This window comes from Pygocentrus nattereri, chromosome 13, assembly GCF_015220715.1.
Source record: "Pygocentrus nattereri isolate fPygNat1 chromosome 13, fPygNat1.pri, whole genome shotgun sequence".
Taxonomy (NCBI): Eukaryota; Metazoa; Chordata; class Actinopteri; order Characiformes; family Serrasalmidae; genus Pygocentrus; species Pygocentrus nattereri.
In genome coordinates this window covers 28,470,871-28,498,531 of record NC_051223.1, presented here as the reverse complement: position 1 = coordinate 28,498,531, position 27,661 = coordinate 28,470,871, and the positions used below count along the sequence as shown (strand labels likewise).

Below are 27,661 nucleotides of genomic sequence, written 5' to 3'. Positions count from 1 at the left end.
TAAAGCTGCAGAGGATCATTGAGATACATTGTGATCCTGCAGCAGAACATCAGGCATGTGTGTGTGATGTACCAGCTCTAAAATATTCTGTAGATGAATGTCCTTGCCTCTAGTGTCTCTCTTGCTTAAAGAAATTGCTCTTTCTTGTTTATAGGTTTCTTCCCACTGCTGTGGGGTGCACTTTGTCCAAAGATGCCCACAGGGGGCAGAGTAAAAAAAAAAGGTATTGGCTATATTCGCCCAGTGAATCATAGGGGCTTGGTACCCGGGGGTGTCCCCTTACACTCCATATAAGGGCCCCAAGGTCTAGAGTGCTATCACTTTCTGCAGTGGGGGGCTATTCTTAGGCTGTCTGTCCAGGCCATCCGCGCAGGCAAGATCTCTTCTCTTTCTGTTTTCCAACTCTTTTTCTGACTTATTTTGTTCATGTAAACAAGGGTGTGGTTAATATACTGCTCATGTTAATGTTGCTGTATTAGAAGGGGAGGGGTTTCTTTACATTAGGATAGATTACTTGCCTTGTGTCCAGTGCTGACAGCGATTTTGTTGACTGGCTGTGCTTTGCCTCACTCACTCCTTCAATATCACTGTCCATTGTTGTTGTTATTGTGTTTTAGAGGCTCCTCGGCGCCTGCCCGTCCCCGGGTGTTCGTCCCCACTCCAGGGTGAAGAGCTACAAAGAAACAAAGGAGTTACTTGACCCAAAACTCTCTACAAAATGAGCAATTACACAATAACTTTGAATGGACCTGCACCATGGGGCTTCAGACTGCAGGGAGGCAAAGACTTCAACATGCCCCTTACAATCTCAAGGGTAAGCCAATCATGTAAAATATGCAATATCTACTATAATGATACTTAAACTCTTGTTTTAACTATTATAATGTACTAACAATGTATTATACCTTGAGTTATCTATGTTAAAACAAACCACAGTTTTTGTCCATTTAGATGACCACACTCCAGTGTTTATGCATTTCACAGATTCTAACTTACACCAAACAATTTGCTACAATTTATGTAGATCCATATCTATAAGTAGTGATTACATAACCCTGCATTGCAGCTGTTGTTGTGTCTGTTATTGTCTTGGACCATCCCAATATTAACTAACCAGTTTTGGCCGGTGAGAAGCACCGTGATGTATATTCACAGTGAGCTCTATGAATAGCAATAGTTGAGGCAGCCTTTGAGAAAACGAATGAGTGCATGTGTGGCAGTGGTTAAGTGAAGTGAAAAGTGAGAAGCCTAGATACGTGCAGTCAAGCACATTACACAGGCCTCCCTGATGGACGTTGTATTTGGTTTTTATCTGTGTGTCTTCTTTTAGGGCCTTATGTTTCATCAGCATGTCTGGCTATATTAACATGAGCTTTATTCATCTGCCAGCCTTAATTTGCATTTGAGAGGCTATGTCTAATCTAAACTAGGGCCTATCTGATCATGTGTGAAGCTGATCTAAGCTGCAGAAAAACACTTCTGTTGCCCTGACAGCACCTAAATGCTTCATGGCTCTCATGGCATGGTTAGGTCACTCGCTTAGAAGTGTATATTTTTCTCTCCTTGCTGTCAGTTCTGAAGGCTTGTTGTGACTTTTATGCCATGTTTCACAGAAAGACATTTGAGTTCTCATTACTCACAGATGATGGACTACATTTTAGCTCAGGGCTCTTGAGCATAACCGCTAAAATAGCATCTGTTTCCGAGAAACCAGATACTGATGGAAATAGGAGTTTTAGTATCCAGTGTTATCTGGTTGAAATCTGGCAGAGCTTGTGCAGAACTGAACTGAACTGAACAGGTAAATGGAAACTGGCATCTGGCCTCTATACTCTTGTTATGGTTTTCGTCTGCAGTGCAAAGCCTATATGAAAGTATAAAAGGATACAGCATGCCATGAATGACATTCTGGACAGTGTCAAACACTCAAAGAAGAGCAGGTTTCAGATGGTTTCCCCTCCCCCTTGACATTCTTCATTTTAAATTCTTGATATTCTTGATATACAACTAGATGACATAAATGTTTCATTGTCAACTGCTTGTAATTTCAGCTTTTCAGTACTTAATGTATCCTTTTCCATGAACAACTTGTCTTACTGACCAAGTGTACCACAACACGTATTTAGGGCTGCTGTGATTAATCAATTTAACTCGATCCCTCGATTAAATAAAATAATTGATTTTGTAAAACCTGGTTATTATTATTTATCATTTTGCTATTATGTTTTTAATTATTTTTCTACTATTATATTTTTCATGTGATGACTAGTATAAATATGATAGTAACAGCAGTAATTTTACTATGTGTTGTTTCAGACATTCACCTCCATGCCAAAGTATGTGGTCTGAATGAAACCACAGGAGGCTGAATGAGAACGTAATGTTCTACCACATGATGATTTTCTATCTGGTGCAAGAGGAAATCTGTAGCCTTACATAATCAGTTTCAGGCAGTGCACTGCAGTCATTAGACTGTGGACTTTGAGAGTGGAAACAAATTGGATCCTACTTTTAAAAAGGGTCAATCGTTACTTCTGTCATTTTGAAATAAAGGTCCAGCCTAAGAAATTAGCCTGATGGTTTTAGCACTCAGTCAAAAGAGTGTCACTGAATGTCCTGTGTGATGTCAGTTTTAGATTGCTATTAGTTTTCCAATCAGGCTAGTTTGTGACATTTACTTTGAGACCACAGTCAACTCTTTTGATTGATGCCTCCGTCAATAAGTAAAGCCTCCCTACACGTTTTTTCAATCGACTCCACTGGATTGAGATGTTTGCAACGTGTGTAAAGCTGGATGGATCAGCTGCAATCGTGCATCAGATGGCAGCTTTGAGATGAGTGATTAGTGTTCTGTGCTCAGAGAGATGAGAGTGTGCAAACAGGACAGTCTGCCTCCTGCAATCAGCATAAAAAGATGAAACCTGAGATTTCACTGAAGGTTTCTGAACAATCAGTGCTGAATCCTTATCTTAACCCTGAAGACTGATTCCCAATGGACTCCAGCTGATTAGTATAGGGCATTGCATTTGTCTGCATTATCTGGTAATGCTGTTATATTCCCATTTCCAGTTGTAAATGGTCAATTTTATATGTTGTTTTAATGATGTCACAAAACACATGCATTTAAATATTCAAAACAAATGCCTATACATATGTATATTCAGTCAGCCTACAGCAGATTATCCCCACCCATTCACATTTAATAAGAAGTGCTACAGCTCAGATTACCTTTTGAACCAGTCACAATACATGGCTGCCAATCAGAAAATATATATAGTTTTGTTTGTTTGTTTGTTTGTTCTTTTGGTCAGCAATGATATATTTTAAAGGCACAGTAATGCCTGTCTAATACTGGGATAGAGCAGTTGGAAAATTATTATGGAATTTGAATTAAATTAATTTTGATTGAAGTGGATTTCAAGTAGAATAATAAATACAAGACACATGTAGCACATGTCCATTTATAAAAAATTATGAGGCAAACAAATTTTGCCAACACAACATAAATGAGAACAAATCTGCTTATATAAGATATTGAATAAAATATGGCAATGTCTCTAACCACTGGGTCCATGAGGTAAGCAAATAAGAACCATAGGTCAAGATATGTCTGTAGGACTGGATAGGATGTACAGTATTTGTTGACAAATGGATTTTCACCTGAGAAATGACCTTTGGAAATGTCATTCTTAAAACATTTTTCCTGCTTTCTATGTTACAGCTTCCTCTTTTTTTGTTATAACTATGATCCACTTTTAATTAAGATTGCCGATAGCCTTTATATGACAGATATTATGAACAGTCATAGTACATAAAAGGCTTTGCTTGACAGAGACAAATGCAGGGATGTAAGAATGAGAAGAGTGTGTGTACACTGGAGAGTAAACCTGCCATAAAGAACTTTTAGTGATGCTACAATAAAATACAACTTAGAGAGAAAGACAGTCATGTGAAGTTCTTCAGTTTGATTGCTTTGGCTTTTGCTCAAATGCAAAAAGACATTGGGTTTCTGTAACAATAGTTCTGGCTTTCATTCACTCTGCCATTCAAATTTGGGTAGCTGGACTCATGGTGACTGACATTAGACAAAGGTCAGGTCAGCACATGCAGATTTGGTGTCCATAAATGTGCATGGCACACTGACAATAGTTTGTCCAGGATAACTGATGGTTACACCTGTGCAAGGTCAGTCTCTTTTCAGACAGGCTTCAGCAAGACTGGACTGCTATCCATTTTAGACTAACACATTTTCACTGATACAGTGTTTGATTATGTATGCTTGTGTGCATATGTCATATGGATTTGGGATAAAATGGTCCTTGGATTATGATAAGAAGCCTGGCCACAACAATAACTTTCAGCCACAGGACTGATAAGAGCTTTGACAGATTCCCCCTCAGTAATGAAATATTTAGAGTGGAAGAGTGGGGATTTTGTCAGTGGATCTGCTAGCGCTGGATTGCTCAGCGAAAAAATGATACCAAAATATTAATATTAAATATCTTCTTAAAGATAATCAATTTCCATCTTTATTGCACATTTTATTATTGAGAACTGTATTAAAGTGCAGCACAGTAAAGTGCCAATATACTCCGAAAAAAAGGGTATTATAGGTCAGATGGATTAATGAACTATTCCAGCAAGATCACTATTCAAGACGCTGTCTATTTATTGAAATATACAGCATAAAACTAGATTATTTTGCGTCCTCACAATCAGTTGAGCCTTTCCTATTTACAGCATTCCCTGTAGGTGAACAGTTATATTGTCGCCATGTCAATGTCTCTTCTTAATACTTCTTAATGCTCCGTCACATTGGGGGTAAGTTGTGGGTGGCTGGGGTCATGGCCGTATCAGCATGGTGGCATGCTGCGCAGAGGCTTCTGTGAATGTTTGGACAGTTGGAATCAGCAAACAGCTCTTTCACACAGGATAATTACAGCACAGGATAATTGAGTGCTGTTGCAGGTCATGTGAACTCTTACAGCGGTCACCACATCAGCACTGCAAACTTTACATTAAGGCGCGTCACTCCCAAAGTGCTGTACGCTAATTAAAGCTGACATTTAGCTGCCTATAACCGCACCTTACTGTTCACTCGGATTTACAGTACTTTGCTACTCCTATCATACGCTTACGTAAAAACCACACACACACACACACATATATATATATATCTATATATATATATATATATATATATATACATATATAAATCAACACTGAGTGAAGTTGTCTTAGCATTTAATGTGTGGGGAGGAACGAATTCATAAATCCCTCAACTGTTAAGATATTTGGGCCAGCAGTAATGCCTTCTCAAATCCCACCATGGTGTCAACATTTTATATTGCTTGTAGCAGTTAATTGGTTTTCACATCTGTTTTGGTCAGATAGGCAACTAAATGAAAAACAAAGAATGGTATTCCTGAGTAGAGAGAAGCAATTCAGTCTATTTACATCACATTCCCCCTTATGACCCCATCCAGTATCTAAATAATGAACGCATTTCCTTGAAATATGAGTACAGCATTTGCACATTTACTGATTTACTGTTTATCATTATTACAATTTCATATTATGATCCAAGTGAGCAAAATAAAAACATATAAAAAAACTGCTGTTGCAAGATGTCTTGTAATAGATGGTGTTGTCCTGTATGGTTATGAGAACGAGAAAGTAGGAAGAGTGCAACATTCACCCTATTCCCCACAGTGGATCTAAAAGAGTGTCAGAGCATGCTCTCTGACCAGTAGACATCTCCATGGAGCACTCAGAGTTATAAGGCCAGAGCTGTTCAGCCTGAGGGGAATCTTTATGTAAGTAGCATAGAGGGACTTTTGGCACTTCAGCCTGCTAAAGCTTAGATACCCATTAATTCTTGTAAACTTGGGAGTACGTCTCATATTATCTCAATATGGCATCCGCCTGAGTGCAACTGATTCAGATTAGATTACATTATATAAACCTCACTGTCCAAGATGTCTCTCTTTAATGAAACAACTTGACTGACTGTTGGTGGGGCTCTCTTCCTAAGTTTGGACCTATGTACATGCTCAGAAACATGAAACATATAAACATATAACAGAAACATATATAGTTCAGCTCAATATATACAGCCTACCTAGTTTCATACAATTATATCAAACAGGTGCACTGTCATACATTCAGTGGTATCATACATTAGATTCTTGTATTTTACATATCTTGTCATTTTGTCAGTTTTATCAGCTTTAATTAGCCCCATCCTAGTACTAATCTACTCATTAGCTTGCTGCCTTGGACTGTAAACATTCATGTATGCTTTGAAACTGTGCAGGAGTTGGATGTCTTGTTTCTTACTAGTCAAGGAAGACTAGAGGTTTGGGAAAGCATTGCATTTGTTCATATAAAATCTCAGTCCACTGAAAACATCAGCTGCATTTGCTTTGGTATTTGGGGGACTGGGAGGTGGAATGATGCACCAAATAATGCACCTCCATGATGAGTGTATATATGGTTCTATGGTGAGCATAGGATTATCTTTCAACAGTATCAAGGCTCTTCGCAATCCTAAGTGGACAGTCTCTGGAAATGACAACACAAAAGGCTTTTGGCCTAGAAAGGTAGTGCTGCCGATGACATTTCACTATGCGAGATGAGAGAGAATAAAAAAGAAAAAAAAAACTGGACAATTTTTGGACAGTTTTATTGAAGATAGCAAGGATACAGTATAACACATCTGAGAGCGCTTTGTGGTTACCACAATCAGTTGCTGCAGAAATCATAAGATTCTCCCTTTAATTAAACACGTTGACATGTTTGTTGGGTGCTGGCTGCTGGGTGGTGGTCTTCCTGAGTGAGTATGTTGAGTAATGGCAGCAGGTGGGAGAGTAATGTAGCAGGGGCCCCAGCCCAAAGGCTCAGATGGAGGGAGGCCGGTGCCGTCAACAACACTCTTTATTTTTAACCTTTAATGAGCTGCCTGTAAGCCAACCTACCAACCCAAAGCAAGATGAAGTTTCGCTCGCTGTTTGAATCTGAAGATTTGGAAAGTCTCTTAATTCAGGTGTGATAAGAATACATATCATCCTTGGCATTTGTGGAAAAAATGAAATTAAGAGAAAAAAAACTTGTGCCAATGTGAAGTCAATGTTGAACTCGACCACATTGAAAACTACTTCTCCCAATGTTCTTCTAGCCTTATTCAACAAAAAATGCATTGCAAAAACTGGAACTGTGATACATGAACAGCTCATTCTTTAACTTTAGGCTTTGTAAGCACCTGAAGTTGTGTGTTTAAGTCAAAACTGAGAAATGTTTTTCTGCTTATCTAAAACACTTTTTTGTTGGAATTGCTGATTTCCTACTATGTTCAAAGCTCAAAGATTAGTTTACTTTTCTTCTTCTGTCAATATGTGTTTGCGTCACAGGTTTATGTTTACTTCTTTATGCACTTATGATCTGTTTATGATAAGTTGCATTACATGTATAAAAAGGTGCTATACAAATAAGGCCATTGTCACTGAGTGATGGTATCTTGAATGATACTGTTTGTGGTATTTACAGCCAAATTAGTTATATAACAGAGGCTTGTGGTGTATGTCCACAGATCACACCGGGCAGTAAGGCGGCCAATGGAAACCTGACCCAAGGTGACATCATCATGGCCATCGATGGGGTCAGCACTGAGGGCATGACCCACCTGGATGCCCAGAACAAGATCAAATTAGCAATCAACAAGCTGAGCCTCAGCATGCAAAAGTAAATAATGTGCACACATTCAGACCCATCCCCCTCTCTTTATCAGTCTCTCTCTATCTCTTTCCATCTCTCAAACTCCCGTTCTCACTCATTGAGTCTCTCTCCATCCTCTCCGCTGTTTTATGGATCAGCCACTGTGTAGATGTTCAACAAAGACACCAGCAATCCATCATATACACTTTTATTAAAATTATTTCATACTGCTGGGAGAAATCAAGCATTTAAAAGTGTTACACAATTAAAAATCGCCCCATGAGTGACAAAGGTAGTCATAGTTGAGCTGATGCTCAGCAGGAATGAAAAATAGCGCACATGCTTTTCTGAAATGCCATTGTAATTCAGAGACATGTCCATGGGAAATCACCAGCCCATCCCATAGCCTTACTGCCAGTATGCCTACATTTAAAACAATGAGATTTAGGGGGTGGGGGAAAGAGAAGAAAAAAAAATTGAACATTTTTCAGCTTTTTAATCAGTCCATGGACACCCTGTCAGCTCTGACCAAAGGAGATTAAGCACTTCCATGGAGCAGTCTGAGCTTCTGTAGAAGGGTTGCTCTCTTAAATACCACTGCTTGCCTGTGACATTTCCCTCTGGCTCTCTGGCTATGTTTCTAGTAGCTCAGCCTAAGCTGCTCTTCCCTACTGCTACTCTTCTGCTGAATGATTCTTAGGGACACGAATCGTAGCCTCAACACTAGAAAGTCTTCTCTTTTATTGATTTTCCAGGTGGTCCCTACCTTCATGATTGCCTAGATAAAAGTGCCCACATTTCGACGGACACAGAGAGAGAGATAAATATATCTGCATTTTTCATTAGATGGGTATTTTCATCACCTACTAATCAATCAGTCAAATCAAAGTGTATAAGAAGTGAGGTTTTTAATCACTTATCACATTAATTCTGCTCTTTTGGTCACATGGGACTTCAAATTTGATCATAGTAAAAGTACGTAGTACAAGTAATCAAGCAACTTCAAATGGGTGCTGTTAGATGTTTATCCAAGATACAACCACACCAACTTTCATCATTTTAGACCAGTCAGAACAAGTTGTGTGTTTGCTGATCATACTAAACTTAGTTGTGGGACATGAACGAGTTAACTTACCAGCAACATAACCATATATGACTGACCTTAACATGAGTTGAGACATAAGCCGCATGCTTAAATAAGATCCATAACATGACTGCTTCTGAGCATTTTAACAGTCATGTGTGAATGGCACGCATTAGACCAAGCATTCACAGGTTTCTGACAGGTGTTTAGGTGAGATTTATTCCATTTTAGGGAGCTGTATAGGGAATATGTCCTCCAAAGGAAGTTCAGATCTTCTTCAGCAAGATTAATTTAACAAGACTATTTCACGCCTCACAAACACAGCCTGCCCTTTCCTTCTTTCCCTGCAACCTTTCCCCTCTTTGATCAAAGCCTCCTAGAAAAAGAGGGATATATTTGGCCAGTTAGTCTGTGTTAGTTTTCCTTGTGCATAGTCAAGGCCTGATGTACTACTGGACGAAAATACAGAATGCCTGTTACTTTTACTTTTAGTGTTTCAGCAAATTGTTCTGACTATTTTAATGACAAAAGAAAATGGTACATGACCCAATAACACTGGACATAGTACTTGTAGATTATCACCCACAATGTATTTTATATAACCCTGTCTATCTATCTATCTGTCTGTCAATCTGTCTATCTATTGAATGGTCTGTCAGTGCAAGCAATTAATTAATGAATCGTTTCCGACACAATTTTAAAGCAAAAGTATCTGAGAAAAAAAGAAGAAAAAAGTGAAAGGACAAAGTCATACTGACAGTATCATTTTGTAGGAAAATCTGAATAATAAACTAGATAATGTACTAGACTACAACTAGAATAACCTGTAACTAAAAAACATCTATATTTGAGGCAGCGGTCTGATTACTACTTGAGACTAGAGCACTGTAGATTTGCTGTGGTAGTGTTAAGTGAACAGCTTTTTAGCAGCAAGAAGGCATTTGTGAAGTGACCCTCCTAACCTCCCCTCTTCTTTCAAAAGACTGGATGACAGCACTCACAATAGCCACAGACTCAAGGTATCACGCATCCCTCAGGCTCAGAGGTTTCTAGGGACTCCATTTCCCAAAATCACATGGTTCTCAGTCCTCCATCCTGCTCCAATCACCGCTCTCTGTTGCCTGAGTATTAACTGGTTACACCTGTTCCGACATACTAGTTTAGCATAAAGCCTGGGATTTTAGTCTAGTTCATTTTGAGGTATTGCTTCTTGTTCAAGAGCTCCTGAGCGTTTTTTCTCCTGCATATTGTGATTTCTCCAGTTTTTGACTCTGTTTGCTGTTTTGACTTTTGCTCTTTTGTCTTTGTCCATTGGACTTTCATTACCTTGTTTTTGTGTCTTTTGACTTTGCTGGATTTCACCTTTGCCTGTTTTTTGACCACGGTTTCGGATTACGAATCAAACATTAAGTCCTTACTTTTTCTTTATTCTGCCTCCTTACACAAGGTGAATGTTTGGCTTCATAAACAATATTCCTGAAAGGAAAACCATTAAAAGTCAATCCTCTGCCGTGTGAAAAACCTATTAACTGTGAGCTGAACTGAGTTATCCATGAATGCCATTGTTGCAAAACAACCTTGCTGTTGTATTTCTCTCCTTTTGACTGGACAAAATGAAAACAGCACATTTGCTGGAAGAATCCTTGGCGCCAGCTTACATAAAGCTTACTTTGTCATTCCTTTGTGTGCTGAAGGATACATTTTGTGACAGTTCTGAGAAGCTATTATGTTCCTCATCAAATGTGTTATAAGGAGGTACATAGCCTAAGAGTGAATTACAATTACTGCTACTGATTATGTATATTAATTATAATGTATAAAGCACAGAGTATGTACAAGCATTTAAATCCCCTCAGCTTGCATATGATTGCCTTGATTGTTTTGGTCCTGCCAGGTCAAGACGTCCAGCCCCTGTGCCCACAGCTACGCCAAGAGTGGACTCACCCATGCCAGTTATTCCTCACCAGAAGGTAACATCTCTCTCACTCACACTGAACTGCCAACCCCTGTGCAGCAATCTTGTTGTACCATGTCCATCAATGAGTGTATGACACTATGTACAGTCTGCTCTCAAGATATGAGCAGGTGTTTACAGTGAGTATTGAAATGTTAAGGGCAAAATTATTTGCTGAACTTTTCAAAGAGAATACTGCCCTTGCTTCAGGCAAGTAATTTCATCTAAGCCATGTAATAAGCCATGGGAGTTCCCCAGCTCAGAGAAGGGTTACCGGTAGAAATGGGAATATGCAATATGCTGTCAGATCCACTTTTTTTCTTGATTGAATGCTGGCTCCCTCTAAAGGGCCTTACTGGTGATACAATATCAGGGAAAAGCACAAACTCTTTCTTAAGTGTAGTAGCACTGCTATTCTATAGTTTCTTGCAGAACTGTCTCACTGGTTCATGAATTTTTTCTAATGTTTTCCTTTCTCCTTCAGTACCTTTCACTCAGCAGCTATGTTCTTTTTCAGCTGTGCTTTTATACTGTATGTTGCCCATTATTTTATTAATCACTAAGGAATCTGTGGAAGAAGAGGAAGATGAATCTCCTGTGAAAAGATTTGGCATTCGATTGGCTAAAAAACCCTCCAAAAAGTCACTCATTCCTGACAACAAGGTGGAACCTGCTCCAAAAGATGAAGAGCGATCAGAGGTCATGTCTACGCCCCAACCAGCTATTAGTACACCTGCTAAAACACCTTCCTCTGCATACATGCTCCCTGGGAGTGGGGTAAAAATCACTCCCAGTCAGAGGTGGCAGTATAACTCTCCTATAGGCCTGTACTCTGCAGAGACTGTGCAGGAGCTGGCCCTACAGCAGGGTGCCTTAGATGGCATGACATTCTTAGGGTAGGTAATGTTACAAGATTCAACCCAAGTATCTTTGCCCGAACAACTACCACCCGTCTTAATCTACCCAGTTCCCACTGCTAACACTCAAGTCTTGAAACAGAGCAAAAATTGTCCCCTTTGTAGAACCATCCCTAGTCTTATGCCGTTAGGATGTAAAGGAAATTCCACTGATTTTTTTAAAAATATTTCTGCATAAAGAATTTGTTGAGATGTAAACAAAGTTGTAGAAAAACTGACTTGGACTCCTCAGTGGTGGTGATAGGAACCAGGGGTCTACAATGCAAATATAGCCATTTTATCTATCAGAAATGACCAGTGAGTCATCTGATTATGTAGACATAATGTTGATAAAGATAAATAACTGGAAAAATAAGTAAATAAAGTAAATCTGGAAAATAAGTTTTCTTTGGGAATTATTTTCCCTCACAGCACCCTACATGTAACCCTTTGACCTGAAGGCATTTGAAAAATGAAACACCTTACCTCAAAACAATATCCCATGCATTAGGCTATGTATCTGTAACCATAGTATGTCATAACTGCTTTTAGAGGTGCTCTGCTATCACCACCCTGTGAACATTTCAGACTCGATAAGTTTTCCTAGAACAGAGCATTTCACATCAAACCATTATAATACTTAATTAATACTTGGGTTTTGTATTTTTTCAGAGTTATTCATGTCAAAACAGCAAGTTCCAAATATAGTACTAGTTCTATATAAACAAATAGATGTGAGCTAATCAAAAAGTTTTTTAGCTGTGTTTAAAAAGTAACAAATTACATTCATAACCAACCACTATGGCTTCCATCAACCCTTGTTGTTTGAATTCAGCCACCTATAACACTTTAACACTGCATAAGGGGAGGTGTTGGCTGGCCTTACCCTCACACCCCAACAGTGTCCTGTTCAACAGGACTGTGGCAAAGAATACTCAGAACATTCCGTAATTACCTCTGCACATTCCATTTTCACATGCTAGTGCTCAACTGGGAATGTGCTCAGTGGGCAGCACTCTTGGTTTACCTGGCCCTCTTCCTGCTGACTGTAATCCGAACAGGCCCCTTAGTGGAGCCATTTCTGCGTGTACAACTCATAGCTCTTTTCCAAATGACCACATACACCAGTTATTTTGATCCCATCAGGGCTGTATTGCCTCTCATTATATTGCCATGCTTGAAGGGCTTCAGGTTGTAGATTACACAAGGATCCTTCCTTAATGATGAGAGATGATGTTCCCTTTTGCAAATGTAGGTGCAATCCAGCTTTGCCAATGGACATTAGTCCAACTTAGTGGAATAGTTCCTCATGAAGTTCGAAGCCAGTGTTCTTCTGTGTCCTGACAAACCGGTCGTACTCAGTGCAAAGGTGTGTCTATTCTGGGGAGTCTCGAAACGTGAGGGCACATTCACATGTGACCCAGACCTGGCACAAAGGCAAACCCTATGCAGTGAGGGATGCACTCATCATGACTGTACAGTGGAGTGACCTACCTTGAGGATCTGGAATGTCACAGCTCTTGTTACAGTGTATCCCAAATCATGTCTTACTGCAGTTATCCCATCATATATTCCACTTTCTATTTGCAGGCCACAGGAACAGAAATCCTACCAGCAACATCACATGCCCTGTTGAAGTGTCCATGTGCACATTTAAGTTTTTCTTTCCTTTTTTTCAGGTTTAATGTGTGTGCATGATGATATGTAAAGTGTTTTGTCTACACTTTAAATCCAACAGATCACAGTGTTTAGGTGGGCTGTTAACCTAATTGTTAATAAATTGCATAAAGCTTGAACATTATCATAACATCATCAAATGTCCCTGACGTTAAAAGGGAATTCCACCAAATTTTCCAAATTTAGACATAACTCAATTCTTAAACTCATTCATAAACAAACTCATTCATAGTGGTTTGATGTGAAGTGGTTAACTGTAGAGAAACTTACGGAATCACGTCTTCACATTGGTGCTGACAGGAACCGGGATTTGCAAATATAGCCATTTTATTTACTGTCCAAAACCACAAGTTAACAAGTTTTTATATGTAATGTTGATAATGATAAAAGAGCGGTGAATACATTTTTGGGGGGAATATTTAGAAATTTTATTTTTACAATATTTGATTTTAAACTTATGTTTCAAGCCACAACTTTATCAAAACTAAAGTAAACCAATCTTTCCTTGAATTTCGAGCATCACCACTGTGAATAAGTCTGGCTCATTTCTCTGGAATAGAGCATTTTAAATTAAATCAGTTTGAATAACATTGTTTACATTTTAATGATTGAACTGAACTTAAATTTTGAAAATTTGATGGAATTTCCCTCACACTTAACATTATGAACACAGATGTGATTATTTTTTAGATTGGAACAATCAGTTCTTAATTAGGGGAACAGCTCAACAAAACACTGTGATGCGTTTGAGAAATTATATTTTATTTAACTTTTTAAAACATGTGCCCTATATTACTTGGAAATAATGTCTCTTAACATTAATATACATGCGTAAATGTTTTTTTTATTTCCTGTAAAGTTACCATTTTGGATATGTATAGATTTCATATATACAGGTTTATGTGTAAGTTTAATTACGACAGTGTAAATCTAGCTTGATTTTAGGACACGGCTCAGCTCTTCATGTTCCTGGCTATGCTGCTGAAGCCCAACTCCTGTTCCAGTCAATCACTCTGTAGGCAAACTGGAATGTCACTCTTATGAGACAGGTGCACCAATAATAACCATTATTTCCATCATGTGACACTATTCGTGGATCCTGTTGTGCGGTCAGATAATGGTTGCACTTCTTCCTGGGGATGAGAAATAAAAAAGTGAACTCACATTTTGTTGTTTCTTTCATTAGCTCACTCATCGCTGGAGGGAATTCTATTCTATGACCACAGTACTAGAGAAAAGCTAACCCTGATTCTTCTGTCTCTTCCTGTCTATGTCTTATTTCTTTGCCCCAGGTCATTGCCAACACAGCTGCCAAGTCAGTACAAATCTTCAAAGTTTGTGTGTTTGCGTTTGTGTATGTGTGCGTACATTTGTGTATGTGCGTTCACAAGCATGGTTCCGTGGCATTGAATCATCTGAAGGGTCTTTATTTGCTTGTTCTATAATGCATTGGAAAATACAGAGGATAAGCCATTTTTGAGAATTCTGAATGTTGTACAGAAATAACTATGTGAATTGTTACATTGCATATTTGCTTGAGGTTTGCAATGTGCAATGTGGTGAAATATTGCATGGTGTTTTCTCTCCACATGCAGTATCAAAAGCTGAAGGATGCTCTTGAAAGCTACTCGTATAGTAAATGCATAAAGCATGTGCATTTATTATGCAGTACATGTGAAGCTGTGTTTATGTTGTTGTGTAACTATAGGCATCCCTCTACTAGGGTAAAACTGACCATGATTGATCTGCATGGTACATGCTATATTTACCTTTACTTTAGTTTGTATTGTTGTGTGTTGTGGTTTCTTTGTTGTCAGTGAAGTCAGCCAATATTGATTGAGTGGATCATAATAGTTTCATTATTCATAATTATATATAGTAATTTGACAAATATCTGGACTTTATGAGGTTAACCAATACCTTTTAGATTCAAAAGGTAAGTCAACACTCTGTCCGCTACTATAAACATCACGCTCTTTCTGTCCATGTCTTCCAACAATCCCCACCCACCTGTGAACAAAACCTGGACATGTCCCCTCCCCTGTCTCCTGCTCACCGACTACCTGATCACTGACAGCCAAGAGTACATCCCCAGCTTCAATCCTATTGCACTGAAGGACTCTGCTCTGTCCACTCACAAGCCCATAGAAGTGAAAGGCCCTGGTGGCAAGGCCACAATTATCCACGCCCAGTACAACACTCCTATCAGCATGTACTCACAGGACGCTATCATGGACGCCATTGCTGGCCAGGCTCAGGCAAGAGGCAGCGACTTGAGGTGAGCTCCTTCAGCCAGAGCTGTTCAGCACCCACTTCTTAAACAGCTCTAGTACACAGATAGGGTTGCTGTCCCTGCTAGAAGAAAACAGCATAGCTGGTCACCATTAAAACCAGCATATGCTGTGTTTAGGATGCATGAAGCATGCTTGGTGACCAGATAAACCAGCACCAGACTAGCATAAATCAGTTTAGACCAGCATAGAATTCATCCTGCTCTGCTATTTTTCAGCTGGGGTAACAGGCACAAAAAAGCAGAGAAAAAGCCTAAGAACATTACCATGTGATTAATTTCAGAATTTCTTGTCAGTTCATTTGTGGGTCATGACCAAACTGTTTACTTAAATACGGAGTTGTTCATGTCTCTGCTATTAGAGATAGAAAAAAAATAAGTGAATTAGTAGGAAAAGCCTGAATTTGATTTTGGGTCAAACATGATTATTTGGTCTGTTTTGAGTCAACACACCACTGGAAAATGAAAATGTTTTCCCAGCTTTGTACACAAGAGGGCAACATTGAGTGCTTTCAGTCCCATTACCACCCATATGGTTAATATAGTCAATATGGTTAATATGGTTAAAACAACTTTGAGCCATGTACAATCTTAAAAATAAAGAGTTAAATAATAAGTTAAGCAATAAAGAGTTTTTTTTTTATTTAATTGAAGCATTGAATAAGCCCTTTCCAATCTTTGCATGGATGGAAACATCTTTGTAAATGAGATCTGTGTGAAGAATATTTTTCAAAAGAACCTCCACATAATGCAAAGGTTCTGAATCAATTAAATCCAAGATTCATATAGAAACCTTTATTTCTAAGAGTGAGAGTGTAGACAAAACGCAGTAACTGGGGTTCAATTCAGGGTTGAACACAAACTTCACTTCAGAGTGCAAATGTGTTTCTAGATTTTTACACTAGGTGGAAGCATTGGCCAACTCTAACATCACCACCAGTACTGTTAACTTGCACTACACACATATAGAAGTACTCAGCCTTGTTGTGAATTTGTCTCCAGTTTGGAAGACCCACAGAACAACTGAGTAAAAGTGAGACTGGGGTAGAGTCAATGTTCAGCCTCCCATGCTGTTGTGTGTGTGTCAACCTCATCTATCCTTTCCTTTCCTCTCCCTCCAAATGTGTCAATCCATTCACCATCCACTCCAACCAACCAACCACACTATGTTCCTCATCCTTGCTCCACCCTACTTGTCCCCTCCCCCGTGTGACATGGCCCTGTATTGCCCCTCCCCGTCTCGGTTCATCATCTGGCTGTCAGTGGTGAGGATGCTGCTTCCGGATCTCCTTTGGCGTAAGTAAATACTGTCTATCCACAACCATCTCATATGCTCGGTTTTGTCTTCTCATCTCAAGTGTGCATTCATCGTTATCAATGGTTGGTTGCAAAAACACCAAAGCATACTCTCCCCTTGTTTTTTTTTTTATTTATATTATAGAATAATAATCTATAATCTAAGAATAACCAAGAATAATGAATACCTTCAAAGAACGTATGAGATGCCAGGAAATATCTGCAGTGAACACTGTGTTCAGACTCCTGTGCAGACTATAAAGGAATGTTCTGAGTACATCTGTGCCTTGATATACTGTAACATCTAACATGTCACAAAAAGTTGACTGAATACATGCTTTGGGCTTTTATAATAATCTTGCATACTATAATATATGATTGCTCTTGGAATTGCTATAAATAAAGAGGAGAAAAGTAGATGGTTCTTTCTCTTATAGAAAGGTTTAAAAACATTTTATGTTAAATGGCCATTTGATCAGTTTTTTACCCCAATTTCCTTCTCTTTTAGTACACTCCCCATCAAAGATCCTCTGGTGGACAGCGCCTCTCCAGTCTACCAAGCTGTGATAAAGTCAGAGGATAAGGAGAACGAGCTTTCTGATTGGGCTCGCCGTGCGGCCAACCTGCAGTCCAAGTCCTTCCGCATCCTCGCCCACATCACAGGGACCGAGTACCGTAAGTAGAGTCTGTTTTCCTTCATGATGTTTGGAATAGCATATGGTGGCATATGATTATGAAATTGCGTTATCCTGCATATGCTCAGTCAGCACAGACTTATTTATTTTCTGTTGCTTTCAGTGCAAGACCCAGACGAGGAGGCACTCAGGAAATCAAGGTATTCTACACTGCTTAAACACTATAGACAGATGGACCCAAATGTGGTTGAAAGCACATTTTGGGTCAATTTTTAAAATAACCTTAAATTTAAAATACCTCCTTTTCTCCACTTCACTTTTCCTTGCACAGGGAGAAGTTTGAATCTGAAGTAAAAGGCCCACGATTTGCCAAATTGAAAAACTGGCACCATGGCCTGTCTGCACAGATCTTGAATGTCCAGGAGTAAGCACTACTTAAGATTGACAGACGCGGGTTACTAAGGCAACAATCAACCAGGAGAAGAAAGAGAAGGCAGCACAAAAAAGAGGTTGTAAGCAGAAAAGTATTGTAGTGACTGCATTGTGAGCTAAAGCAGTAGTTTAGTGCATAAGAGAATACGAAAAAAGCTCTCCTTAGTGTTCCATGTTCATGTGTCAGTATGTCTAATGTATCTTCCTGCTCCTAAGATAAGACAGTGCTCTTTTCTTTTCGTTTCGTTTCTTTTCTTTTGGCTGTTTATTCTAAATTAAAATTAACTGTTGATGTATAAAGAGGAAATCTTAGAGAAACGTAAAAACGTGTATACTATGCAATGCACCGCCGTATCTCATGCAAACATATATTAATCGAATGTACTGTTATTAATGTGAATAAAACATTATTTCTTTTATCCAAATCGACACTGCAGTTGTTGTCAGAGTGTCATTGTTTCATTTAATGAACTCAGTGTGGCTGCCCGTGTGTCTCCCTCCCTGATAAGAGGCAGTAGAATTTGCATAAACATGCATATGTATGGACTTAATAATGCTAAGAATTGCAGGGCCCCTCAGAATGATTGGCAACTTTTGTACAGATCAGTAAAAAAAAACATGATAAATAAATATTGAACAAACAAAGGTTCATCTTTATAAGTCGGGCAATGGCTGTGAAATAGCTTCACATAAATCTCACCTCAGGGCAAACAACAAGAGCTGTGAGCAGAAAACACAAGCATAATTTGGTACCACTCATAGTGGAGAGGACAGTTTAAATGGGAAAATGTTCTCCAAAGAGGCTTGGAGGAGTTGGCTGCATCCTGGGGTCACCAAAATTATAGATGCCATCTTCATGCCAAGAAAGGCTTGCCAGAAGAAAGCTGCTGTCATAAAGTCATAAAGGTAAGTGACTGTCATTAGCTGGATATAAAAAGAACTTGATTGGAAACTGGTCCCTTGGTCAATTAAGACAAAAGGTTGAGTTGAGAGCTTTCTTGGACCTCTCAATGTGTTTGATAAGAATTAAGGTCTTGCAGAAAAGAAGTAGCCTTGCAGAAGTATGTGTAAGTATATTTGGGTCATTCTACAGAAATGTACACTTTTTTATCCATCCATAGGAGTGACTACTGTTATAAATCCTCATAGGTGTTACATATAAGAAAGGAAACACCAGAGACAGTAACACCAGTGGCATTTTTAATGAAAACTGCATTTTACAACCACATGTTTTCAATCATGGAATATCCATCAAAATATGTCAATTTAATTCATGTGTATTCCATTTTTTCACAGTTACTTAAGAATAAAGTAGGCCATACCAGTGACGTCAACTAAAAGCTTCATGTGAAATCAATGAAAACATTTCTGAAAGACACCATGTGCTTTTCTTCAAAGATCTTCAGAAAATAGGTAAAAGGAAGTCAAGTGATGCCATCAATGTGATTTTTATTTCAAAATAAGAGATTTTTTTGTTATGCAGTAACACCAGTGACATGACTCCTGGGGATCACAACTTCCATTACATATTTTATAATATTTATTTGGCATTTGTTTTCTTTATGTACTTTAATTCATATTTCATAGTCATGTATAGATTATTGCAGTTAAAAGTGCAGAAAAGCATGTTTTTTACCTCAAAATATGGCACTCATCCTTTACACATGACTGTGAGGACGAGCACTTCTGTGGTGCCTAGAATTATGTATAATTGATTTAAAAACCAATATTGCTAAATTGATGGCTCATGAAGGCATAATTGTAACATTAACATGTTTAACAAGTTAACAACATTAACAAGTGCAATATATCTGTAAACGCTATGGACACAAAAATGGATGTTTCTGTAGAATGACCCATTTATGGAGAAGCACAATATGGTGGTCAGAAGCTGGAATTGACATCATGTCACTTCATAAATAAGTGTAATTAATGTAAAGAATGGTGGTGAATATGTAATGCTGTGTATCTGCTTTTCTTCCTAAGGCCCTAAGGCTTATTACTCATCATTGCAGACATGAAATACCAGGAGATTTTAGATCTAAAACTGTCTGCCGCTGTCAGGAAGCTTAGACATGATCATGGAATGATCCAAATCCATACAAAAATGGTTCATTGACCACAGAATCAAGGTTCTGCAGTGATCATGCCAATTCCAGGACCTAAATTTCACTGAAAAACTGTGAGCTGATCTGAAGCAGAGAGTCCACAAGCGGGAACCAATGACCCCGAAGGTTATGGAGACATTTTGTATGTGGTGTCAGATCTCAATTAGAAGCAGGTTATAGGCACACGTTGCTACTATACGGTCATAATCTATAGCCTGTCAGTTGCCACACAATTTATATTACCCTTAGCCCAGGGGTACACAGCTCCGGTCCTGGAGGGCTGGTGTCCTGGACACTTTGATGATTTTGGGAACTGACTTAATGGCTTCCAATGAAAACCACTAGTTTCCTGAGGAACACTCTTAGATCCCATTAGGAAACCATCAAATGCATTTATAATCAGCCATTGGTCATCTGTTAAACCATTAGGATCCTTTACACTGTGATATCACCCCATTAAACAGCCAAAACACATTACTAAACCATCAGAAACCAACAAAAACACTTAGTGGCTTCAGGGCAAACACATCTGATGACACTCGTCTATTAACTGCCAGCTTTAGTGCAGGGGAGCTACCAAACTGCTGGACGCCGGCCCTCCAGGACCCTGCTCTAGTCCTTTACCAACGGTCAGATTTTTGAGAAAGGCCTCCCACCCAAAACTCTGGTCAGCAGCAGTCATAAACTGACCAGTGACGATTGAGGTAAAGAGTACCTGACGAATTGTGCATTACAGTCTGATGCAATAACGGAGACTCATGAAGTGTGCAGTTTGCTTGAGTACATGCGAGTTTTAAAGTGAACTGAATTTAAATCTCCCTAACTGAGCTTGGTGCATAGTACAATCCACAATCCAGCAGATTACATTCAACCATATCTATGACAATCTGTACGCGAGGTGGCGTCTGAAGCATTAGTTTGGACCCCCACCCATCTACCCACGCACCCACCCTGCCCCCTCCGTTCCCTGTGCTTCTCCTGGCCGGCCTGCACTGATTGGAGGGTTGGCTCTACACTGCTGCTCTGGCTACGCAGCTCCAGTGTGGAATGTAGCTCCAGCACTACGAGAGAGAGAGAGCGACGCGGACGTGTACCTGGACAAAACATCAACACTAACTGGATAAAACCACTTTAAAACTACATTTCGGAGAGCTTCTATAATCCGCTGGCGACAGGAATCGAGTCAGGGCTCTGTTTCGAGGGATTTCGGCCGGAGTAGGTGGACGAATAGACGGATAGGTAAGCGGGGGTTCCGGATATTCTGCTCGATGCTTTTTTCCGGGAGAAAACTTTGAGAGGAGCGTTACGTTTGTAGCGTTACAGCAAAATGTGTTCTCCCTGTTCAGTAGCTACTTGGCATGCGCAGTGACGATGGACTTTTAAATGTTTGTTTGTATTTTAAACTCACATTGTCAGTCACTTGTCCGTCAAACGGCGTTTCCTTTCGTTTAACTTTTGGTATGCCACACTACGATAAACACTACACAGCAGCCGTACCGTTTTAGCCATCTTGCCGTGTAGCTCCTCTCTCTCTCCCCTGCTAACATCCAGGCTTTCCTACTGTCGCTTAACCTGGAGCACTCTCAGGCCCTGGGGCAGAGAATAATGACACTGTACAAGTTTGTGCTCCTGGAATATCAGTACACAATCAATAATAACCATCCATTTACGATTATGTTCATTAAGATCATTTTTAAGCGTTATGTTTAGATTTAGCAGAGTTTTCGGGGGGATTTAGTTGTTTGTAGGTTTAGTGATATCACAAGCTCCAGCCTGCACCCTGTAAAGTCCTCCTTGCAGGCCTACAGATGGCTTAACTAGGCATTTTATGTGTGTTTTGTAAATGTGGGCTTGTGTCTTTTGCAGTGAGTACTTTCACAGCACAGTTATGGTACACTCATAGGACAGTCCACTGTAGTTGTTTAACTGAATATATATGAACAGGACCAAACCATTTCCCTAAGCCTAAACGTAATTCTCAATCCAAGACCAAATCCTAGTACTAACTGTAATGCTGTTGAGAATGAACCAGATTTAGAATTTAAGCATCATTTTATAATCTGAATATCTACATGACCAAACCGTTTCACTAAGCCTAAAGAAATAAACTAGGACCAGTATATTTTGAATGGGTTGCAAATTCAAAGATTATTTGTGGCTTTGCTGGTGGTGGTGATGTCGTAGAGGAGTGAAGGCCACATTATTGTTGCGTGATTGGTAATCAGGGTACTGGCTATTATAGGTCTATTAACATGTCAGACAGGCAAAGTGACACCGGAGCCCAAGTTTCCTTCATGTTCTTTTATTTAGCGTGTTAATTTTGTGCATCTGCAGTGACTAGCTGCAGTTGGAGTCTGTGTATCTGGCACCGCTTTGTTTTGTTGCTTTCTGTACTTTTAGGATCTCAGAGTCATGTTTAGGCTTGTGAAGACAGAGCTATACTTTTATATCTTGAAGTATGTGCACTGCTGTCTGGAACACTGTGAATTTTCGGAATGCTGCAGTTGTGTAAAAGCTCAGTCAGCAGGGCCCTTTCAGCAACAATCCAGAGGACACTGTAGCCTTCCTTCTGTATTTATACAGAGCACTGCTGATTAGAAAGTGTGTTCTTGCCCTTTTAAACTGTCTGCTTCAAAAGGGTGCTCAGAGTGAGTGTGTCTTTCAGTAAATCTGTGTGTCTCAGTCCTCCCGGCACACAGAGAGCAAACCGACTTCTGATTAGTCCCCAGGGCTATAACAAATGGAGACTGAGATAAATCTCCCAGTAAGAAGAGAGGCCGCTCTATCCGTATATCTTGATTCACCGTGGTATTGGGCTTTGTGCTCCAGGGGGAAAAAAAAGAAGAGAAAAATGCTGAAGGAAAAATGGAGCCTCAGAGTGGGCTGTGCTCGCCTCCTGGCTCTGCAAAGAAACCCTTCTCTTTTTTTAGTGCCAGTGTTCGGAAACACAAATAGACTTTAATGCCTATGGTTTATTTTCCCTGTCTCAACGCAGTGAATATGAATAGACTTTCAAGTAAACACCGGGCAGTTTGAGCTACTTAGATCTGGAAGTCGTTTTCAGGAACACTTAGCTGATTGGGCTAGAAAGAAGTCTTTATGGGGGAAAAAAGATAATCCAACATGCCAGTTTATATACAATGCTGTGCAAAAGTTAGAGACCACTCTCAGTTTATTTAATTTCCAATCAGAATGGCTGTTAAGTATAAGTTAATCATTTTTTAAGAGCTATTTCCGAGGAGATTAGATATACAATGATCCACTTTCCTGAGAAAAGTATAAGTCAAGGGAAAATTAGTTAAACAAGATGAGTTTTCAAAACTGGAATAAAAAAAAAAGTAAAAGATACAGCAAAAATGTGACTGTGACCATGAAAGACCTGGTAGACCACCAAAACTGTCACCAGCAGATAAACAGAACCTAAGGACTTTGAGAGAAAGAGGAGAAAATGAGGGGCAGAAAATATCACAAACTTGACTTAACTTTAATATCTCTCAAGATGTCTTTGTAAAACTGATGGCATAAGTAACTGGTACTTAATAACAGTTTTAACTGGATATTAAAACGATCTCTGACTTCTACACAGTGTATATTTTATGCCTGTGCCCAGAAAACCAGACTTATTTTGGACATATTTTGGGAAGAACCAGTTCATTGGAGAAGACAATTATACTTGGAAGAGTTGAAGGTGAAATAAGGTAAAAGACGGCCAGCAACAAGATTGATGGAGGCAATCAGAGGAATCATGAACAAGCCATTAAGGAGTCTAAAGACCAAAACAGAGGACAGGATATTCTAGGGAAATGCCATTCGTGTGGTTGATAAATCTGCACAGACTTGACAACACTTGATTGATATTAAGTCTGAATGTGTATTGTAATGTGCTGAATGCGTAAATTAGAGCTGAACAATATTGCAATTGTGATTAAAGTGCAATTATGTACTATACATTAATTTACAGACTTGTAGTCTGTAAGAAGACCAGAATATCCACTTTTTCTGGCTTGAAGCTTGCTCACTGAGTGTGTCAGACTAACAGTTGGTTGTGATGTCACATATACAGAACAAAAGTGTTTGGTAGCTTCTGATTGATTGATGTCATCTACAGGCAGTTCACAGGCTCTGTGTTATTAGGTTCAGTTTTGTCCATTGAAAACTTAAGACAACATTGATAATTAATCATGTGATTTATAATAAAGAATGCAGCTCTTTTAATTTGAAAACTCTACTCTTTCAAATTGCAGTTTCGATGTAAAACCAATTGATTGTTCAGCTCTAGTGTAAATGAGTTACTTTCAGAGTGAGACAGTGTATCAGGTTTTGCAGCCTTGTCTGTGTGTATGTCTTGGGTCGGATATTTGGCTTGTGGCTTTGTACGACTCGCCCTGACCTCCCTGTTTCATTTTCTCTTTGTAGATTTTATCTCCACAATGCATGCTCATTTAAGATTGTGTCAAAGCCTCTGGGTGCCACAATCAAGACGTTTGTCATTGCTGGGACCTCACAGAAAAGCAGCTGACCTCGCTTTAACAGTGAATTCATCAACATGTTAAATAAATATAAATAGTTGTATTATTTGTTTGTTTATCTATTTACTCATTTGCTTGTGAACCGAAGTTTTTCAAGTTTATTCTGACATTAGTGATTTGATATCTAGTTCTCAGCATTGCGCAAATGGTAAAGCTAACAAGTTCACAACCACAAATGATGTGAAATGGATTTCTCCCATGAAAGTACCCATCGCTTCTCATGATTCTTTATGTGGTGCTGCTAATTGTGGAACATGTGGGCAGACAGGCTGCAGATAGTGTCTGTCTGTGTTTCTCTCAGGCATGGGTGATTTGCCTTGAAGAATGTTTGTAAGATCAGCCTTGCCCTTAACACCACAGTTAACATTTGCAAATTGTGTGAACTGATTTCTCCCATCGGTTCTCATGATTCATAGCCTGAGATTTCCAACCACTTCCAGCTTACTTTTCTTCTTAGTTGTTTATCTCATTCCTCAACAGATGTGATATGACCAACGTTCTTTCCTGACCCCCTCGCCCTGCTTCTACCTCATATAGCAAATGCAACCTTTAATGATGTTTGTGGCTCTTGGAGCCACCGGTCAGAGAAAGGCCTCTGTCTGCTCACGACTAAACCAGGAGTGGGAGGAGAGCAAGGAAACAAATCTAATTTTCTCCTGAAGAGCCAAGCCTTCTTTATTTATATATCATTACAGCCATATTTAAAAAAAAAAAAGTTGTTCTTCTCCCTCAATGGATAACTACCTCTTTGCTCTTGGCCTTTGGGCTTTCTCCCGGCTTTTAAGGAGCCTTGGCTCAGGGAAAAACGGAGAGAGCAACGGTGGGGAGGTCGGGTGCAGTGCAGCTGAGTGTTTTGGGGGTGGGGGAGTTGAAGGAGAGAACCAGAATCAGGTTACTGCCTCCTTCTCTATCTGGATGCAGTGAGTTAAAGGAGAGGAGAAAGCAATATTGTGCTGTCTCAGCTGTTCATTTAAGCAAAACCACTTGTAATCTTTTTCATAGTCTGGTTAGACTTCATAAAGGCTATTGTTTTCAAACGACTGCGCCAAGAGAGCTCGGTAATGTCAGTTGTAAGATGGAGCCTAGTGTGTCTATGTGCATTCACCGTGGGCTTTCAGGAGCTTCTTTTTTGTACAATGAACCCTGTCTGAAATAAGATGTGGTTTTGAAAAGCCACAGAGGGGGCTTGGGTAATGGCAGTGAATGGAGGCTGAAATTGGGTCTGGAGAGATCTTATCCACTATGGCAATAGCCTACCTGTTCACTTCCCCCTTTTTACTGCAGAGACAGACGTGCACTTCCTGGCTTGGTGACTTTTTTTCTCACTGAATGTTATCAGCAAATCTTAATGAACACTGAGTCTACAAATGGCTTGTATGTGGCTGGCAACCAAAGAACACCTCTTTTCAGTAGCTCTGAAGAAAAGGACAGAAACCAAAGAAAAGAGGGCAGTAAAATCCAATATCACTGCTTTGTTTTCGCAGTATTATTCAGATTATTCCCAGAGTAGTCTTGCATAATAGTGCATTGTCATTACCTGCATTACGTAGTTGTTGTAATGGTTTAGTATTTGGTTTAACATACCTGTGGCCTTTTTCTCCCTTTTCCCTCTTTTTTTCCCCCTCTTTATTTGGAGTGTCCAACAGTCAATCAGTTATAGTGTAACTATCGCTTCATAACCTAATTCATATTTGGGAATAGGCTTCTGCTTTCAGTCTGAATTACCATTTTATTTTCATCACTTTAAATTCCTCTTTTCATGCCACTGTAGGACATTTTAGTCACGAGCCTTTGTTTCAACAGCACATTTTGCAGGGCTTTAGAACAAAAGAATTGAGTTGTTTTGGGTGAGCTGGAGCGTACAAAGTACACATGCACCCATTATCAGCTGTGCTGGGACCTCCCTTTGTCTTGCTCTCACGGACCATATGGGACTGTCATTGCTGCTTTGGCTACAGTGAGGTGGGCTACAGGTGGTCATTGTAGTCAAGAGATGTTCACTTAACCAGCAGTTGAAAGGCCTGTGTTACCTTAGCAACCGTAAAAATGTATTTCCTTATCCATCCCACAGCGTTATTTGGTCACTATTGTCAGTTTGTTTAACAGGCTGTGTTTGCAGAGTGGAGTCTAGTCGTACTGCACTTTGTATGGGCTTATTGCTACTGACCCTGAACCAAAAACTCCATAAAAAATCATTAATTAGCAGCCCAGGCAGCTGCCTTGAAGAAGCAGGGAATCATTTCTGCATGAATAGAGGTTAAATGCTTATAAAGATGGATTAAGACGTGGCAAATCAATGCGGAAGGCTTAGACCCACCTGACTAAAGCCTCATTAGTCTAACACTAAGCAGACCTTTAGAGTTTTGCTGTGCGTTTTTGTATGCTTGTGAATTATGCTTCATGAAGTTTATGAAGCACAATTATATATAATGTGTGTGTATATATTTCAGTTAATATTAATTGAACAAGCTATTTCTTTTAAAATTTAAAAGGCATTTTTGCCTTTTTTAAAATGGCCTTTTTTCTGCTTCGTTTAAACACAGCTGCTGTTTGCACATTGTGTGAAAGTTTGAGTACATTGCGAGAAACCACGAATGGACCTATGTAAATGCTCCAGATTGACTTTGGATAAATATTATCCATTAAACATTTCTAAGGCATGTTTTCTATGAACTGAATTAATTAATTTAGTTTCTTCTTAAATCAGTGATTCAGATAAATGCCCACATTTTGTTTCTTATTACACAGCAAACCAAGTTCTTTGTCTCTCTCTTTGTGAATGGTATTAACTTTAGTAGGTGGAGAACAAGCCTTCCTTTAAAGTTAGGTAACATTTATAGGACTAAGGGTTCATTATTAACATCTATTAATCAACCTCCTAACCTTATCTCTTTATGGCCACACTCATCTTTTGAAGCTAAACACTGAGGGAGCTGGGATTCATAAACCTCCTGCTGCTGGTTTCCATTTGGTCCTAGATCAGAAAAGCATTTTTAACAGAGATTCGGCATTTCACAATGTATAATTGAGGTCAGGAGTTAGTTTTT

The 27,661-nt window shown here is 39.3% G+C and overlaps 2 protein-coding genes across 4 annotated transcripts in view; both read left to right on the top strand.

Moving 5' to 3' along the window:
- The first annotated feature begins 618 nt into the window (after positions 1–618).
- Positions 619–18,413, top strand: ldb3b (LIM domain binding 3b). 2 transcript variants are annotated; one of them, XM_017702853.2, is made up of 9 exons: positions 619–814; positions 7,589–7,740; positions 10,692–10,767; positions 14,617–14,639; positions 15,402–15,602; positions 16,878–16,910; positions 17,419–17,585; positions 17,709–17,745; positions 17,877–18,413. In XM_017702853.2, exons 1-9 carry the CDS (start codon positions 719–721, stop codon positions 17,971–17,973), a joined length of 882 nt encoding a protein of 293 aa, XP_017558342.1. In that variant the 5' UTR covers positions 619–718; the 3' UTR covers positions 17,974–18,413. The 2 variants fall into 2 exon arrangements, with proteins under 2 accessions (XP_017558342.1, XP_017558334.1); XM_017702845.2 differs by lacking the exons at positions 14,617–14,639; positions 15,402–15,602; positions 16,878–16,910 and adding an exon at positions 11,316–11,647.
- A 2,674-nt stretch (positions 18,414–21,087) lies between these two features.
- Positions 21,088–27,661, top strand: part of bmpr1ab (bone morphogenetic protein receptor, type IAb) — a 40,252-nt gene continuing 33,678 nt past the window's right edge. For both annotated transcript variants that reach the window (XM_017702880.2, XM_017702886.2), the window contains exon 1: positions 21,088–21,324. The gene's annotated coding sequence lies outside the window, so the exon portion shown is untranslated. The remainder of the gene's footprint in view (positions 21,325–27,661) is intronic.